Raw genomic sequence first — 17,991 nt, 5'->3', positions numbered from 1 at the left:
GAACGAGGAATTTACCAAAGACAGTCATGTTTCTACGGCTGCCAGACCAACCTCGCCTGGAAACCTGCTTCTTCCCGGTCAGGCAGCCAATCGCAGTCGCAGTCGCCCAAAGGCGCAGCTCCATCACTTTGCCGCCCCGGCTACAACAAGCGAGTGCGTCCCGGCGACGGATGTGAACGATAATAATCGTACTGACCCTCAGGAAGAAACCCCCTTGAGAGATACAAGAAAACCTACCTACCAACCCCAGACGCCTCCAAGGTGCAGCTCTCGACTCGCGCGTAATCCTCAATACACTCCTCAAAAGACAAGCGACGATCATCCTTCCGGCGACAAGCAACCACACAAGAATTACCTCACGAAGCCCCATGTCCTGTCGGATGAGCCGTTTCCTGATGGAGAGGCGAACCATCCTCTCGCGAACAGCAAGATCATTCAGGTGTCTTCGAGTGTAGAGCATGCGAGGGAGCAAAGTGACACCGAGGCTGTGCCTACTTTGGACAACTTGCCAAAAACGAAAGTGTGCCATGGACTTATCCCGCAGGATATTGTTAAGAGCATGGATCCCAAAGACATCAAGAAGGCGATCAGCGCAACCGTGATTGCGAGTCGCATCTACAACATCATGAGCCCTGAGCAGCTAGATACTCTCAAAAAGGTATTCAATGTGACATTAAGAACATGGCTCTAGTTCATTGTGCGTCATTCAAAGCGTCGTGCTGACACGATATCTGTACTGTTTAACAGGAAAGGGACGAGCTGGAACAGTTTGTCGAGTCCATGAACGTCTCCTTGCTTATCGAAATTCGTATGCGCGATGCCTCTGTTTTGCTAATCCGACAGCATGAGAATGGTCCCAATTTGGATGCCCTCAAGGCAGCAACCATTCAGTTCCAGGCGACGGCGCAGAAAATGGATAGTTTAAACCAAGCGATTCAGGAGACAATGTGGCGCTTGATGACGATCCAGCGACTGTTGCTCCAGCATGAGGGCGGCATTTTGAACGCAGGTCTTCGACAGCTGGACAGCGAGAACCGCGAGCTTACAAGAGCTGTCTTACAGCTAGACAATGCCAAGGATCAAGAAAAGGAGGAGAAGATCAAGTGGAAAAGGGAACACAACCGCCTCAAGTTCCAAAGCATTCTCTTCCCGAGCACGCCTACCTATGAAGAGTTTACGATCAAAGCACCTCCAAGTCCAGGTCTTCAAAAGACTCAACAGGAACATCAGACACAGTTAACATCGATGGAACAATACGTCAAAGAGCTCAGCGACGAGATTTTGCAAAAGGATGAGACGTTGACAGAGTTGAAGAGCCAACTTGAGGTAGTGCGTGGTTGGGCAGGTGACTTTCAGCATCTCATCCTGGGCCGAAGGTCCAAGCACACGGGGGCCGATTCTGCCGCATCAGACTTGGTGCTCCAAAGGCAGCTCTATCAGCTGCAATCGTCTGTCGAAGGCGAACTCAAGGATATGGATATCTTGTTGCAAGAGCAAAGAGCCAAGGTCGAGGCGCTAGTGGAGGAGAACGCAGATCTGGTTGTCAGGTCGAACTCTGGCCTACCTTCAGGGACATTCTTGGCCAGCGACGAGGAGTTTCTACTAGATTCAGAATTGACTCGAGCTCGTCGTGCTCAGCGATCAGCTCGCACCAAGACCCACTCTAGACAAGGACCTGGTCTTCATATGATTCTCCACGAGAGCCTGCAGGAGCTGGACCGTCAGATCCAGAGTGCCTCCTCTAATCGATCTTCTTCGGCCTCCACTTCTTTGACATCGTTCTCAACTGATTCGTGCGAGACCGAGGGTACAGCCCTGAGTTGGGATCCTTCCAATCACTTCGTCGGTGGATACTTGAGTCGTACTCATAGCAACTGCAGCAGCCAGTCAAATTCAAGCCTCGGTCTACGCGAGCAGGTCCCGAGACGCGACTTTATCGTCGAAGACGCGTAATACGAGATGTTGTCTAACAGCTGCAGTTCTGACGAGGATACCACAGTGGTGACTTCAAGTAAAGAAGGTTATCGGTTGAACGCGATGGTAGAGGAACTCTAATCAGTAGAACTATATTGACACCTAATGAATATATACACTTTGCGAACATGCATGCTGGCATGGAATTTTGTATAGACCTGTGGTAAGCCACGGCATCTGGTGCGCTGCAGTTTGAGAAAGAAACTTGTTCTGCCACCTTTTTTTTTTCGTTCCTTCGTTGAACACGCATCGCAATGGAACCTCCGCCACCACCGAGCTCATCACCACCACCAACGCAGACACCGTTGCCAAGTCAGTTCCGAGTACCAGAGGGCCCGGCGCGACCAAGGACTGCGCCTGTGGGCTCCACTACTGATTCGATCGCGCCCACGACATCGACTGCGTCCCCATTGGTGTCAACCACAGAGGCGATCGCTGGACCTTCATCGACCCCTTTGTCAGCAGCAGCTCCCGCTACCGTTGAGAGCACTAGTACGACAACTGAAACAACTACGACTATTACGACGACTACTTTAGCAGTATCAACGGCTCTCTCACAGTCTTCGCAAGACCCCAACGAAGGCGGCGTGGTTTTCTACAAAAAGCCCATCTTCTCAGCGTCCCAAATTGCACCAACGCAGCCAACGCAGATAGTGGAGGGCTTCTGCGACCTGGATCTGGAGGATGAAAAAGTGCCCTGTGTATGTCTGCATGGCTATGGAACCACCATGCATGCAGAGCTGTCGACGGAAAAGCCCGTGCACGTCTTTGGGACGTCTCCAGAATGCGATGTCATCATCTCCCATGTGCATTGGGGAATGATCCTTGAGGGCAAACCGGTGGACAAGGAGCCCTGGTTCAAGATCTATCTGGTAAGCGTCAATGGAATGTCATGGCGCACAATCGCTCGTGTTAACTTGAATTTGTCTTAATTGTATGTCTAACCTGGTCTTCACATAACTTGGTTTGTAGAATTTCAGCAACGGACAAATCACTGCGAGCATCGAGGACGTCAGGTACGTGCTACATGCAGCTGTCAATACACCGTATTTAATTGGCAGATGAATTGATTCTCAAAAGTTTTTTGATCTGATCCCATACTTCATCAACCTATAGTTCGATGGGGGTGCTCTTGAACGGAAACTTATTACCCAAATCGCAGCATAAACGCAAATTGGGCTGGGGCGATTTCATCAGAGCAGGAATGGAAGGTCGTGAGCTGTTCAAATACTCGTTCAAGGGCATTACTAACCAGGAGAGTAATAACCCCGAGACGGTTGTTGAAGGTGATATATCGACTTATACACTAGGGGATGAAATTGGAGGCGGGACGTATGCTAAGGTCTACAGGGCTGTGGAGCGAAACAGCAACGCGATTTACGCTTGCAAGGCTATTGATCGATCCCGCGAGATGAACAAGCAGGAGAAGGACAGTATTCCATTTGAGATCGAACTGCTGAGAACCCAGAGTCATGTAAGTGGCCTAGAATATGAAATAGCTCATTAGATCTACCCATTGTCGCGATGCTTGAACGGAGCCCCTGCCTATGGCGTCATACAGCTTCTTGTGCTAACTCGTTGCCTTCTGACCATAGAAACACATTGTCAAGTTCAAGGATTCATGCCATTGGGGGAGTATGACTTACATTTTCACAGAGTACATCAATGGTGTTACTCTACATGTATATTGTCAGCACCAAAACAACTACCTGACGGAGACCGAGGCCCGCCACATATTTCGACAAACATGTGAGGCGATCAACTATCTACACGCAAGGAGCATCGTGCACCGCGACATTAAATCAGAGGTAATTAAGCACTCAGAGGGCAAAGGCAAATGCTATGTGAGGTCCTATTGCTGTGGTGATCATGGGACTGAGGCTCATGCCTTTTTTATCATCATTCTATCTTGATTTAGAATATCATGATCACTCGTGAGGACGATGTGGTCAAACTCATTGATTTTGGTAAGCGTGCGACTTCAATCCACATTTTATCCTCCATAATAGGATAATGAAAGGTATTAAAGATATAATCTTTTCTATCTCTGTGATTTAGGACTCGCCCGCGATTCCTCCAGTCGGGAAGTTTTGAACACACACTGTGGGACGCGGCCATATATGGCACCTGAAGCCGCATTGAGCGACGAAAGCAATGGCTACGGAAAGTGGGTCGATATCTGGGCTCTTGGGGTCCTGCTGTTTAGAATGTAAGTCTGTCTCGCTTAGAAAACAAATAAGGCAGCGCAGGTTTTTTTTTTTTTTTTTAGAAGCCTACAAATGTTAACACAATTACCTGTAACTACCATGATAGGCTGACTGGTATTTATCCGTTCGATGAAGAAAACTACGAGAGTGCAGATCTTAAACATCTCAATGACACCAAAGAGGCAAAACAGGAAATAAAGACTTTGTCTGGCCAGAAGCGGAGGGACTCCGAGATCAATTACAGTGCGGGATTGCGCCAACGATATCAACTAGATTGGCGTTCACACGTTGACAAACTGTCACCAAGAAGTCCTGAAGGTACAGTACGTCTTGCGTCTTGCGTCTTTCGGTAACGAATGCGACCGATATAGCTAAAGGGCTAACGTTTGCCATTCATTTGTCATAAAGTCAAACAACTGCTAGAGAAGTTGCTGTGCATTGATCCGACGAGGCGCATCCGCGCAGACCAGATTTTTTGGGAAGACTGGATCAAATTGTCGAAGGCTGGCCTAGCAAAATACGATGTAAAGCTCATACGAGAAAGGCCTGCCGTATGGAAGATCCGTTTAGTTACTAATATGTTTAAATGCTCTCACTGTGTTTAGGTGGTGTCGCGTCAAGGATCTACTGCGATCCTGAGGGGTGAGCTGAGCGCTGACGATGATTCATCATCGACGACGACTGCAGTAGATGGTATACCTTGGGGCAAGCTTGAAAAAATTCCTGGCAGCATTGCTGATGCACCTCGGTGCATTGAACTTACTCGGTCAAAAACTTGGCTGGGACGGAACTCCATCAGTGGTAAGCGTTGAAGAATCTGTCTGTGTTAGATATGATCATGGACAAAAGCCAGAATGCCTTACATTGGGTCTATTATCTCTATTATTTTTTTCTGCAGGTAGTAAATCAACGGTCATACACCTTGTGAATGATCGCTTTTTGAGTACCAAGCATTGCTTGATCCACCGCGGCAAAGATGGCATCGTCATGGTCTCAGACACAGGGTATGTAATCTCTCTTCGCGTGATCCCTACATATGCGATATATTCTTTGCGTTGAACCTCGCAGTCGCTGTATTGACACCAAGCAGGTCTGAGCAATTTCGTAGGTTCAACCGAGCACATATCAACAACCTCCCGATCGACAGCAAAAGGGCTTGCCAGCTTTTAGACGGTGACGAGTTAGGCCTCATAGTTCCCGAGGATCGACCTGAGCTCTGCGATGGGGGTAAGGCACAAGAGTACCGGATTTGCGGCAATTTCGAACTGAAATGTCTTGTTGGTCTATATCGTTGATACAAATCTGTTGATATTCTTTAGAGCCTGTTCGGCGCTTTTTAAAGTATAAGGTGACGATATTCCAAAAGACAGACGAAGATGGAGATCCTACTCGCAGACGATACCGTGACCATGATATCAAACTACGACATGCCCGAGAAAGGTCTCCAAGGCCACAGACAGGTGAGCCATGGGGGGTAATAACTCCCTTTGGTAAAGCTTTTGAAGGATCTAGAAAATTGACCGAACTGGTAACCGTTATTGGACGTGACGCAGGTGAGGCGGTCTTTTATTTTGATTTTACTCTTCTTGGCCTCACTCACTACTAGATACCTGACTAATGTTATCCCCTTGTACGCTTTTAGAGTGCGATGTTGTCTGCAACCATTCTATTGTGAGCCGTAAACGTATGGCCTAACATTCATCTAAATGAACAAATGCCAAGCTCGCTAAGTCTTAGCTGTGTCAGTACATCACTCTAACTGTATTTCCTGACTTGTATCCACGATACATAGAGGCCATCATCGAATGGGATGCGGAAGAGCAAAAGGCTTACTTGAGAAACTGTAGTCAGAATGGCACCAAAGTCAATGGTGCTACACTCGAAGGTCGCCTGCAGCTTCGTTCTGGGGACAAAATCACCTTGGCCAATTATGTTAGACCTCAAAGTACGTTTCTTGTGTGCACATCTGTGTCAGCTTTGAGGTAACCAGGGTATTTCAGCATGTCCACTGACTCGTTTTTCATCCTTTTTCCAGATCCTGAAGACTACACACGCGGGTTCGAGATTGAACTATTGCCCATAGAAACGATGCCGCGCATCAAGCGTTCTAAGGAGAATCCATAATTCCACAAGGACAAACCGTTTTAATAGAACATTATTGCCACGAGTAATACCAAAAACCACGCGATATTATTATTACGAGTAGGAAGAAGCAGAGAAAGATATGTTGATAAATTAGTTGGTGTTAAAGAACGAGAGCAAAACTATGCAAATAAACGGTAAATAAACAAGCAAACTACAAGAAAATAATCAAAATAAAGAGCGGAGAATAGAAGGATAGATGTGAATGGGTTGGGTCACAAGTTAGATGACTGAGGGCATCCCCAGGCCGAGTCCCGCGTGGCTCTGTCGCTGACTTGGGCGTTTTCGAGCACGATTGCTCTTTGGACTGGGGTGACCGGTGGAGGTATTAATGATGTTCGTCACGATGCTGGTATTGGCTGAGAGGGCATAGTCGATATTATGTCCAGCTGCGATGCCGTTGACACTACCGATCCCATTGATATTGCTACCGCTATTGCAGTTATTGTCTGACTCGTGGTGTGTCGACGAGGACGACGATGATATGGGTTGATGGATGAACTGATTCTGCACAAATCCGGACGACCCCATAGTAGGTGAAGGTTGCTGGAAGTGAGATAGCGTACTATGCTGACAATGGCTACCAATGCCACCGCTCATTGCCATCGCGCCGGCAGGGCTTTCAACCTTGCTCAGCTTCTCAACCAAGCTGTCTCGGATTTTGAACAGACCGCTGGATTTCATCGCTGTGCGGATCGCCGAGTTGTTGTAGCACGCCAGGTTATTGATACAGTTAGCAAAGTGCTCATAGAGAGCCAGAGGTGGCCATAAAATCCCTCCGCCTCCGAGTTCATGGCTGGAGAATAAGATCGTGCCAGTTGAATCGGGAACGACCGACGGTGTTGACGAGCTTGGGAGTGACATATTCCCAGTCCTTGACTGCACTGGACGATAGCGGCGACTCTGCTGTTGATGGTATCGGTGGGACGGCTGAGAAGTATAGTGGGTCTGATGAAGGTGAGACGAAGGCGACCTCGAGAGTGCCTGCGACTCAAAGGAATCCAGTGCGGGCTGCTGGCCAGAACCTGCTTGTGCAACATTGATCGGTAGCGTCGAGAGCGGCAGCGATAGCGTCGAGGTGCTGGGAGATGTTGGCGAGGCTGATCCTGACGCCAAGCCTGAGTGTTTGTCCATTGTGCCCTCCGCTCCCCCGTCACTGGCTGGGGACCCACCAGCGTGTTCAATCGTCAGTTCTTCCGCATCCATATCACCCTCATCAGCCTTCAAGAGTATCGATTTCGAGTCAGACTCGTCGCTCTGTCCAGAGTCGTCCAAGCAGTCCAGAACCCCGTTCAGCGCCGACGAGACCGCCTCCAGAGCAAGTCGTTCGCGCTCCTCTTCCTGCGCCCGTATCTGAGCCTGTAACGCCACCTCCTTCTTAAAAGCTTCTTGACGTGCCTTTTCCGCTTGCCTCTGATTTTCCTCAAACTTGCGCGAAAGCTCCTCAAGTCGACGGAACAAGATGACCAGACCCTTGCAGATCACGTTAGCGGCTTCCGTATCCAAGTTAGGGTTCTTGTCAAACCATGCAAGGGCAGCTTCAGTTAATCGGAGCTGCACACCTACGTCCTCGTCCTGACTGACCAAGCACCCCTTATTTCGCACAGTTACAGATCCTTTTCGGGATAGGTCAAAGATCATCATCTTTTGCATCATCCCATCCAGGACGCCCATCGCCCGGTTATAGCTCAGGTTTTCGGCTGCAGAGGTCACACGTACCCTGATTTTGTCGTGCATAAACGCTCCAACCCAGTTCACCCAGCCTGCCTCCCATAGGATCCGCATATTCTCCGATGTCATCAATCGCTTCAGGTCCGTCAGTGTGTGGGTGACAAGGTCCGTATGCGACAACGAGCCGGTGAGCTCCAAGATCAGTCTAATCATGCTGGCGTACGTGAGTTCATCCGTGATCTTGGCGCCACCTCTACTGGTCCGGAGGGCACTTGCGTCATCGGATGTTGCTGAGTTAAGGACATGGCTGATAATCAGTGGCTCTGTCGGCAAAGAACTCATCTTGACAAAAGGTGCATTCGCGTTGTTCGAGTGCACATGTTTTCTGAGGCCAGCTGAGCTCTGCGAAGAACCTTGCAGATCTGTTTTTGCGTTGTTGGGGTCGTCCACTGATATCTGCTTCCCTGAATGCGTACTGGGGGGCTGAACGTTCAGCATGGTGCCACTGTTCTGCTCAAGTGGGGCACCAAGATAGGAGGCCTCTTTCACAGGTGTTGGCAATAGAGGCGCGATAACAATGGAAGAATGCTGGTGATGATGTTGCTGCTGATGTGTAGACGCCTTCTCCACTGACTTCCTTGCGATCATGGCTCCACCCTTCTCCGCTGATCGAAAGTTTGGGTCGCAACGGTAGCTGTTCTGGGCAAGACCCAGTAGGACCTGGATGACATCCATGGAAAGTGGATACTTCTCTAGGGTCGAACGAATCAGTCCAATGCCGATGTTTGGTTTATCCAGCGCAGCTTTGCCAGACTTTGTGTTGTCGCTCAAAAGAATACCTATCATCTTGAGGATAAGGATCCTGAAGTGCTCATTTGGCGAGTCCAATAAGCCGATCAGTACCGTGACGCCCTCCAGTCCAGAGCCCAGTAGGTCAACGAGTCCATGGTCAGCTGTCATGCGCTTGAAGAGCATTTCGATGATATCCCGGCGAACTTCAAACAGGTCAGCTTCCTCATGTCCAATGAATCCGATGAGTAACCCAAGTTCCTGAACAGTCATACCATCCATCATGGATTCGAGTGTCCACATCAAAAATGGTCGGAGATGTGCCGATAGGCTCCTGAATAGCTCGAAGAGTGTCGTCATCCCGAACGAGGCCCGCCAGAAGCGCATGTTCTCTGGCGATTCCACGATCAGATCCACCAGAGTGCGCAAGATATAGCTCTGAACAGAGTCCATGGTGCTCGGTAACAACCGCAAAATTAGCTGGACACAGGGCATACTGGAAAGTATCAGGTGTTCGTCCTTGATCATGCCGTTAATCGCAATATCGAACAGGACGCCAAAGTGATCGACCGACAGTTCAGATGCTGTGTTTGACAGCAGCTCGTACATGATATCGTATCCATCGAGCTCATTCTGGAACTGCGCGATATTCTCGGGTGACTTGTAAAGCAAGTTGGAGATAACTCGAAGGCCGACCAGCTGCAGATGCGAGGGATTCATTTCCAGAAATCGGAAGCAGAGTTGGATCCCCCCAACTTGTCCGATTAAGTTCCGCATCGCTCTTGTCATATGGATCGTGCAGCCCCCCTGAAGAACCCCGTGCGGCAGCACCTTCTTTTGATCTCTCGCTGCCGGTTGACCCAGAGACTGCGCGCTGTCCGTCTCTTCTACATTTGTGCTCTCCATATCGTGTAAAAAGTCTTCTGGATCCAGAACAGCAATCACAGGGCTTTTTACATCATGAGACCTCCATGACTCCGTAGAGGCTGGCCCCAAGTTAAATACCCTCTCCGCCATGGCTTGATCCCACTCTCCCTGTAGGAAATGGACCTTGCCTGCTTGACCGCAGAAATGACCTAATGACGGCTCCTGGGCACCTCCTGGCACTTGTGACGAGTACTGAACAGACGATGACACGGACAATGTCGAGGAGGAGAATTGCTGATGGACATCCTGAGGCGCTGACGAGAGTGACAAGTTGGTGAAGCTGGTGCCGTCGTTGAATGTTGACGTCTTTGGAACCAATCCGGACATGCAGTTTCTACCTTTTCTACCAAGAACACCAACTATTCCACCCTCTTTCTCCTGCCGGCGCTGGTTGAATGTTCCGTATGACTGGATAACACAACCGTCGACCATCAGCTTCATGGTCTTGTGGTGAACAAAGACGATGTGGTGCCAGATACCTGTCTCCGCAAAGTCAAAGCGATCAAAGACAAAGTCCTCCGGCGGCGAAGGATAGTGCTGTGTACGGACGCAGAGGCAGTACCGGTTCGACTGATCCAGGGATTTGAAGTACAGCTCAAAGATAGTCCTGCTCCCATTCTCCTCCTCATAGCAGAACAACCCTGTCTCTTTCTCAAGAAAAGCCGTGACCTTGATCCAAACGCTGACGGTGTACCCGCCTTTCGCAGACATTGCCTTCTCCACAATGCCTGGGTATGTTGTCAAGCTCGCGTCCAGTCCATTAAAATTGAAATAAGCAGGAGGATCAACCCTTTCCGATACTTTCTCGATTGCGTACATCATCTGCTGTTCCATCTCACCGATAAAAAGCGGGTTGAATTGAAGGCCTGGGAAGACACCTTGGCCAGCATTTGGGTATCTAGATCCTGATCTCCTCCTAGAGTAGGGCGTGACGGCACTAGCAGACTCAGATCTTGGTCGTCCTGCAGAATTCCGTCTAGAATCCGGCTCCTTGTCAAATTTGGTAGGCAGCTCTGGCAGAGGTCCTAGAGAATCCTTAATGGTGCTTGTAGGGGTGGGTATTGTCTGAATTGGCTCTGCTACCAGATGGAAGAACATTTCCAAGGGATCGTACACCGCGTCGAACAACAGCCGAACATCTTCCACTGAGATATCGTATGCACCCATCGCCGGCACAAGGTCAACATACGGTGGATCCGACGCCCGGGGAAGAAACGGATAGCCCGGGGTGCTCATTCCTAGGCCATCGTGCTGTCGACCCCTTCTAAACAGGATCTCAAGCATGAAGCGCAAACCGCTGTTTTGACTCAATAGCTCCTTGTTTCTCGGGGTAACCTCCATGAGCAGCATCAACAGGTTAAAGTAATCGGTTGCCAACTTTGGATTATTGCAATCGATTATCCGTCCGAGCAGGCGAAGTGTCATTCTTGCAGCATCTGCGTCTCTGAATACGATTCCTGCAAGCTGCTTGAACGCTAGTCTCTCTGAGGGTACGACCGAATGGAGCCCAAGGTTGGTAGTGTTCAACCCAAACCCTCCGAGATTGCGAGAATTGCTGCGCTTCCTGTTGACAACGCCTCCATTTGTCTTCGGTGTCTGCAATAACCTATTAGATGACAAGGTCTTCGAAAGTCCAGGAGAGCTCTGTTCTTCAGGTTGAACATCGTGGCTTGGTGGTGCGGGTGTGGAACGTCCGCTTCGCTGCAGTTGCACACTACTGCGCCTTGATGAGCCTGTACCAGCGGGTTCACCGGGTTCCAGGATGGTGGGAATCTGGGAGGCATTTGAGACGTGCTCCTGGGCTAACGATATAGAGCTGGAGGCCGATGTAGCTGCTATACTCGACCACGGAGACATTCCGAAAATACTATAGCGGCTGTTACTACCAACGGTCACGCCCCCATTCCCAGAAATGACTGATGAGGTCGATGATGGTCCAGTGTGGAGCAAAATCTGAGAACCAGTTGAGCTCGGATTCGAGAGTTCCAGACTCTCATCTAAATAGACACTGCTAGGTCGCGAAGGCGTGCCTCTGCCATTCGTCTGGTACGCTGTGGATCCACCTGGCCAATCGAGTTTGGTATTTGCAGTTGGCACCTCAGGCGTCCGAAATGAATTCCGCTCGCCGATCTTCCTGGGGCTAGTGAACGGAAGAGCAGAGTGGAAGAGCGGACGTGGGTCCGAAAGATTGGCAATGAAGGGCCAGACCTCAGTACAATAAATAGAGCTCCCTGCCTCAACATGGGGCCGCGACTTGCTCGACATAACATTTCCGACCGTTGCCACTTCCAGAACAATTTCACAGCAAATCCTATATAAAAAGAGACAGGCGAAATGCGCGACAGTTAGTTATAAGACTCCATGTATCGCTTGCAATGAACATATGGTATACAAACACATACTTGTCCAAGGGACGACATGAATGTAGCACGATCTCCAAAAAGCCGTCATATCCAAAGTTATCGCCCAGCAGTGCTTTCGTTCCTTCATATCCTGCAAAGAAATCGCCTATCGCCACTAGGGCTGCTGTAGCAACGTCCGGATGCTGGGCGCTCTGTTTAGTATATGCAAGTAAAACTACTGCAGTTAGCGGGGATCAAACGAACGATCGCAAGATTCGAACGTAAATAGTAACTGAATATATATGAGTATCGATATCACTTACACTAAGTACACTCAACAGAAGTTGCATGCCACAAGCCTCACCAAAGGCGGGTTTCGCATTGCAGCTCTTCCGAAAGATGAGGGAGACAGTGCCGCAGATCTTGGTGTACAAGTATGCCAGTAACGCATGGGCCTGATCCTGCTGCCGCTCAGCTTGGACATGAAGGAAACCCTGACTATGCTTGCTCGAGATTTTGGTCGCCTCGCTCTGTCTCCGCAACTCTTCAATTCCTGCCAGCGCAGATTTTAGCATGACAATGATCCAAGCAACTACCGATCCATTGTCTGCTTCCTGAAGCGCAAGATCCCTAAAAAGCCAGAGAGCAAGATCAGAGACGACGATGTCGGAGCGATAGCAATCCTGGCAGAGCGTTGGTTCCGCGAGAGAGTCGGCGTAGGTTGCTGGTTGTTCATCCGCGCGTCCGGCATGATGGCACGACCGCCGCTCGAGAAGGATAGTGTTCGCCAGTGTTTCAAATCCCTGCAGTAACTCGAAAACATCAACGCTGCTTCCCATGCCTCTAAGTACCAAGCCAAGGATGTGCAGCGTCAGGAGCCGCTGCTCGGTGTGTACACAATCCCTGAGCTCCTGCTCATGTTCGTCGTCGATCTCTGCAGAGGTTTTACGTCTCTTATGCTGATTCTCGAGCATCCTGCGGACGATTTGCAGATAGATACTGGCGAATTTTTCCTCCACGGGAATGCCTCTGGCAATCATGTCCGCAACAATCCTTCCAACGCAGCGAAGCACAACATTGATAACAATCGACGAGTCGTCAGGAAAATCAACCTCCATCAGCAACCGAGAGAGTTCCTATTGATGAGGTGCAAAGGGAGGCATTTTGTGAATAAGAGTTCTGGGATACAAGCATAGACGACGTCCATTGGAGATATCATGCTTACATATAGAATGTAGACATTATCGTGAATGAGCATCACCGAGATGTATTCCAGTAATCTTGTAAGCCCGATGGTGTATTGGTAAACGGGAGAACCGTCTTCGATCATCTCTGCGAGCACAGCCGTGTCCTCTGAGACCACAAAGCTGTCAAAGTACGTCAGGCCACAGAAAACGACACTCCGTACATTTGGTGAGTTCGGATCAAGCCCCATCTGACGGCCAAGCGTCCACTGTGCGTCCCGCAGCGTGCCGCTCGTCGGACGGTAACTTAGATACTCTCTCAACCGCCCAATAATGTTGTCGATCTCGCCACATCTCCACGCCGCCACTGCGTTCAAGGGGTTCAGCGACACGAGGTCCTGAATCGCATACATTGCATACTGCCGGACATCCAGCTGTTTTGACTCCAGCAGCAGGCGGAAGAGGAAATGGAAGGCACCCGTGTTCTGAACCATGTCCCTTGTTGAACCATCCAAAGCCAGGTCGAAGAACACCGCCAGGAGCGATCCCAAAAGAAGAGATCTCTTAGTAGTCAGAGGTGCCGCCATGGACCGTCTGTGCTCCGATCCAGATATAAAGTCGTTGTCTCCTGACGGAGCTGCCGGATGAAGAATGCTCGATAATCGGTCCGCATTGGGCGATTCAGGTGACAATGAGTGTGAGTCCTGCTCGCACTGCTTTGCACTGCCCGTTGGTACTATGATCTCGTCAAAGACATTTAAAAGAGTGCTGAAGCCGTCCATGGCCTGGAATTCTAACTGGTTGGCGGAATTTTGGAATAGCACTTTGCAGACTGTCTCCATGATGTCAATCTTCGTAGCCAACCTCGTTCCCGTTGACAGATGATTCTTTTGAGTTGATTTCGAGAGGTCAAAACGTTGCTGCCCAGATATCTTGTCGCTCAAGATCGTCATAAGCGAACGCAGTGCACCTTGATTTCGCATAAACTCCTAATAAGTTATCAAATGTAGATAAATTATGCGTTAAAGTATTGTGCGAAGGAAATGAATCATCAGCGCCAGCGACTGGCTATTTCGCCATACCTTAAGAACATTGTCTGGATGACTCTTTCGCAAAAGCTCTTCTTCCTGCGCCAACTCGACAGCCGCTCCCCGTGTTGCCTTTGACACCTCGGACCAAGTCCTGTCCTCCGAATTCCTTCGTGCTCCAAGGACAGGCTTTGTTGTCGCACGTAAATCTGGTGTCGAGGCCATCTTTTTGAGAGAGCAGCTTCTCGCTAATTGAGCTGATCCTGGCACAATGCTGCTACTCAATTTGTCTGGTGGCAGAGCAGAATCTTTTTGGCAATGGGTTTCCGGCGGCTCGGGCAGTTCTGGCAACTCTGTAGGCGATTCCGGATCGTCTATGGGGGGGTTGTCCTGTCCAACCAGCTGGGAGTAATATGCGATTGTGAACTGAATTTGCTCCGCATTGGGTATATAGTGCTTTTCCGTGCTGGCGTCTCCTGCGTCATCGTTGCCCATTCCGAGGATGCCTAGACCGTCTTGGTCCTTCAGCTGAGGGAAGATCTTTCCCAGTTCCTGAACAAACATTCCTCTGACCTCGCTGATGGCCTGAGAAACACGATCGATGCCTGTCATGGCTTTCATTGATGATGTGCTATGTAGTCGCCGAGGCAAATCAAAGGGTGACGTCCCTCGTGACAAATGTCTGTCCATAATAAAAGACTTTGGTCTTGGCGGCAATGCTGAATCCTGTGTTTGTGGTCGGATCAACTGGACAGAGGAGCGAGAAAGTAGAGATTTTGGATTGAAGCCCATAATCACGCCTGGTCTAGATCGTGCAGATGACAGCGGGTTAGATATCGAGGATTTTAAACCGGGCGCCACTAACGCCAGGTCCGCGATCTCTGGATCGCCACTGAACTCCAACAAGTGGTTGACCGTCCTGACAACTTCTTGTGTGAGCTCCGGATTCTCCGTGATCAAAAGACGCAGAATCTTTTTGTAGCCCTCCAATTTGGCTATGAATAATAATGAAATATGAATGTCAGTATTTGATAAGCAGCGCTTCCCTAATTAGCAACTCGCAGTCATGTTGTTCTTACCAATCTCAATTTTATTACGATCGCTCTCTCCGATTGTCGCAATGATGCGAAGAATAAGAATCTTGGTCTCTGGCGATCCAGGCTTCTCCAAGAGTGACAACAATCGCGAGATAAAGTCCGGAGCTTCAGCGGCCTGCCTCCTGTACTTGTCCTCCTGAGATAGCGGTGCCAGGAAAAGAAAGAACGTTATTATTATCCATTCGATTGCTTCTTTTTTTTTTTGAGATCAAACAACCATAACTCAGTCAGGAATGAAATTCTACCTTCAATATCAGATTAATCAACGCCAGAGCCTTGTTCACCGGTTCCTGCATACACTTTGCCCGATCGTACTTTTTTAACGAGGATTCTCTAAAGTGTTTAGAAAATGAGAATTACAAAATGAACAAGTATATTTGAGAAATGAAATGCCGCCATATCTGCCTTCTCCTGGCTGTATCATTTTTTTCTTGTTCCTCACATACCGTTCAACGATGCTGAACAAAGCGGTCATGATTTCTGAACAATCCCCGTAAAGTCTCTCGATCGACATTTCGCCCTGTTCCTGTTCCACCTGCGGGATCATCTCATTATAGGCTTCGTCAAAAGTGTCCAGAAAGGCATTGAGTTTCTGCGCGACAGTCTGTACATCACTGTCAAGGTTAAGAGAGCAGTAAAGCAATGCTTGGTTAGCTGCTGTAAGCAGAGAACTGTGACTCGTGCCCATATCCCTCCTCCGGTTTCCCTCGTACACATGAGTATTACATAACATAGGTTCACACTTGATTAGGGATTCAAAGATGCTGCCAGAAGCAACGCTGATAAAAAGAGCCGCAACAATACATGCACGATTACTCGACACGATGTCTAACACGTTTTTCTGTCAAAAGCACTGGATCTCGATGCGAGAGCAGTTGTCGTCATCCTCTGATCGAGACTGGAAATAATCGATAGTCGGCGGTTCATCTCCAGAAATGACAAGCCAAGCGCCAACAAGACCGAGTGAGCGGTAAGTTAGGACTTGCCTTCTGTCCACGACGCCAGTGTACTCCTGCCATGCCCTTTGGATTCTTCGATATGTCTTGTGGGAGGCCCATTTCTGGCGGACACTCTTCATCCTGAGAAATCCTTATGCATGCGCTGCAGCTGAAGACAGGCTAAAAGAGACAAAAAATATATAACGATAATGATAATAAGATAAAATATCCAACGAAAAAAAACCTCATTTAAGTAAAACACGGTTTGGCAGGGTTATGCTTCTTTGCGAGCTCAGGTATGATCCCAAGAAAGTTGGCAAGTGTCATGGCTACCAAAGATGCTTTAAAAGTGACAGATGTACAACTGACTATTACACACCAATGACAATGACAAGGTGGTCGTTACCCCACAGCAGATGGAGCTTAAAGAGAATGCAAGGAGGAAGGGAGGGTGATGAGAATGGTCGAGACGATGAAGTGAAGGATGTGATGGAAGGATTGAGTGGGTGGGATGAGAGGAGTGCGACGAGAGCAACGAGACGAGTCGTACGTGGAAGAAGCAGACCCCCACCAACGTGCAAGAGATCATTAAATGGATAAGCCACATCAGGACTCACTTGTCTAATCTGATACTCACATCGAGATAGACTACGCGACTTGATGTGAGTTGTACTGGAGTTGATACTCGACACCTAGCGTAGCAGAGGTGGGCTTAGTCACTTGCAAGCAGAATTTGTCCTCAAGAAAAATCCCTTCTGAGATGATAGGGTCGACGCCAAGATACCAGGACGACTCTGGGAAAATCTCGGCCTGGCCTGTTCAGATCATGTACGATACTCCGTACCAGGATAAAATCCATTCACGCAGTGATCCATAGGAAGCTGGCGCACGCATCTGCATAGGATCCACCTAGCCGTGCTCTCAAGGCGGCTCGCGTTGCCATTTCCCAATTCAAACTTCCATAATGTCTGCTTCAGGTGGTCGGTCGTCTTCATCAATTCGGTCAAGTTATCGTCTTGCTAAAGCAGCCTCGATATATTAACTTCTTATATTTAGACGACATCAAAGCACCTTATATCGCATGCAATTGGAAGCAATAGATCGATGGATGCCGTCGCATCTTTCCTGTAGTCATCTGCAGACTCAAAACACTCGTGTTTTCTGGCTAAGTCGGGTGAACGGGGTTGCTCATATGGATCGGGACTATCAACCTAGTTCAAAAAGAACGAAGGCTACTGCCTCGTTTGTCGAGGTAGAGCAAAAGAAGGCCACAAATGAACGTGGGCCCAGCACCTTCATAAATCTTTGTAAGGGTGTGATGCCTATGAGAGCAGAGGGTCTCCAGTAGTTTTGGCCATCGTGCCTAGACTATGCTTGTGTAGATAACGAACGAGAGGGGCGGATGGCGGATTTTTCACACTGCTAAGGCTAAAACGAAGCAACACCTTACGGTGCGAATATATGCGGCCTACAGTGCGCAATTAGTTGCAAAAAGGGTCTTCCCTTAGCTTCAAGGTCAGTCCTATGTGAGCCATTCGAATCACGGTCATAGTTTTTAAGAAACCAGGCATACATTCACACTACTCAACTTGCGATCATGGCCACGACATTACAGAAGTGTAGTAGCCTGCTTTGGGGTAAATCAGCACAGGAATACATGACCGAGATTAACGCGAGTCAATTCTACGTCTG

The 17,991-nt window shown here is 49.0% G+C and overlaps 4 protein-coding genes across 4 annotated transcripts; 3 read left to right on the top strand and 1 right to left on the bottom strand.

The window, feature by feature from the left end:
• On the top strand, positions 1-2,330 carry BC939DRAFT_312187 (uncharacterized protein; the record flags this gene model as incomplete). Its single annotated transcript, XM_051551463.1, has 3 exons — positions 1-658; positions 748-2,011; positions 2,131-2,330. Coding segments are annotated over 2 exons (1,864 nt in total), but the record flags the coding sequence as incomplete, so codon positions are not given.
• Positions 2,331-3,133: 803 nt separating this feature from the next.
• On the top strand, positions 3,134-4,476 carry BC939DRAFT_312252 (kinase-like domain-containing protein). Its single transcript, XM_051551465.1, has 5 exons — positions 3,134-3,448; positions 3,570-3,782; positions 3,893-3,941; positions 4,033-4,183; positions 4,317-4,476. The coding sequence occupies exons 1-5, from the start codon at positions 3,179-3,181 to the stop codon at positions 4,339-4,341; spliced, it is 708 nt and encodes a 235-aa protein (XP_051407987.1). The 5' UTR covers positions 3,134-3,178; the 3' UTR covers positions 4,342-4,476.
• Positions 4,477-5,299: 823 nt separating this feature from the next.
• BC939DRAFT_312191 (uncharacterized protein) lies at positions 5,300-6,425 on the top strand. Its single transcript, XM_051551464.1, has 5 exons — positions 5,300-5,408; positions 5,524-5,641; positions 5,824-5,865; positions 5,974-6,126; positions 6,217-6,425. The coding sequence occupies exons 1-5, from the start codon at positions 5,403-5,405 to the stop codon at positions 6,303-6,305; spliced, it is 408 nt and encodes a 135-aa protein (XP_051407986.1). The 5' UTR covers positions 5,300-5,402; the 3' UTR covers positions 6,306-6,425.
• Positions 6,357-16,188, bottom strand: BC939DRAFT_312290 (uncharacterized protein). Its single transcript, XM_051551466.1, has 9 exons — positions 16,088-16,188; positions 15,808-15,975; positions 15,607-15,694; positions 15,344-15,497; positions 14,319-15,259; positions 13,278-14,225; positions 12,376-13,188; positions 12,113-12,264; positions 6,357-12,021 (listed from the first exon to the last, which is right to left on the bottom strand). Exons 2-9 carry the CDS (start codon positions 15,906-15,908, stop codon positions 6,546-6,548), a joined length of 8,673 nt encoding a protein of 2,890 aa, XP_051407985.1. The 5' UTR covers positions 15,909-15,975; positions 16,088-16,188; the 3' UTR covers positions 6,357-6,545.
• Between the last annotated feature and the right edge of the window lie 1,803 nt (positions 16,189-17,991).

The sequence above is a fragment of the Gamsiella multidivaricata genome (assembly GCF_025024155.1).
Source record: "Gamsiella multidivaricata strain RSA 2152 chromosome Unknown BC939scaffold_83, whole genome shotgun sequence".
Classification (NCBI taxonomy): Eukaryota; Fungi; Mortierellomycota; class Mortierellomycetes; order Mortierellales; family Mortierellaceae; genus Gamsiella; species Gamsiella multidivaricata.
The sequence above is the reverse complement of the archived record's forward strand: the minus strand, read 5'-3'. Positions and strand labels throughout refer to the sequence as shown.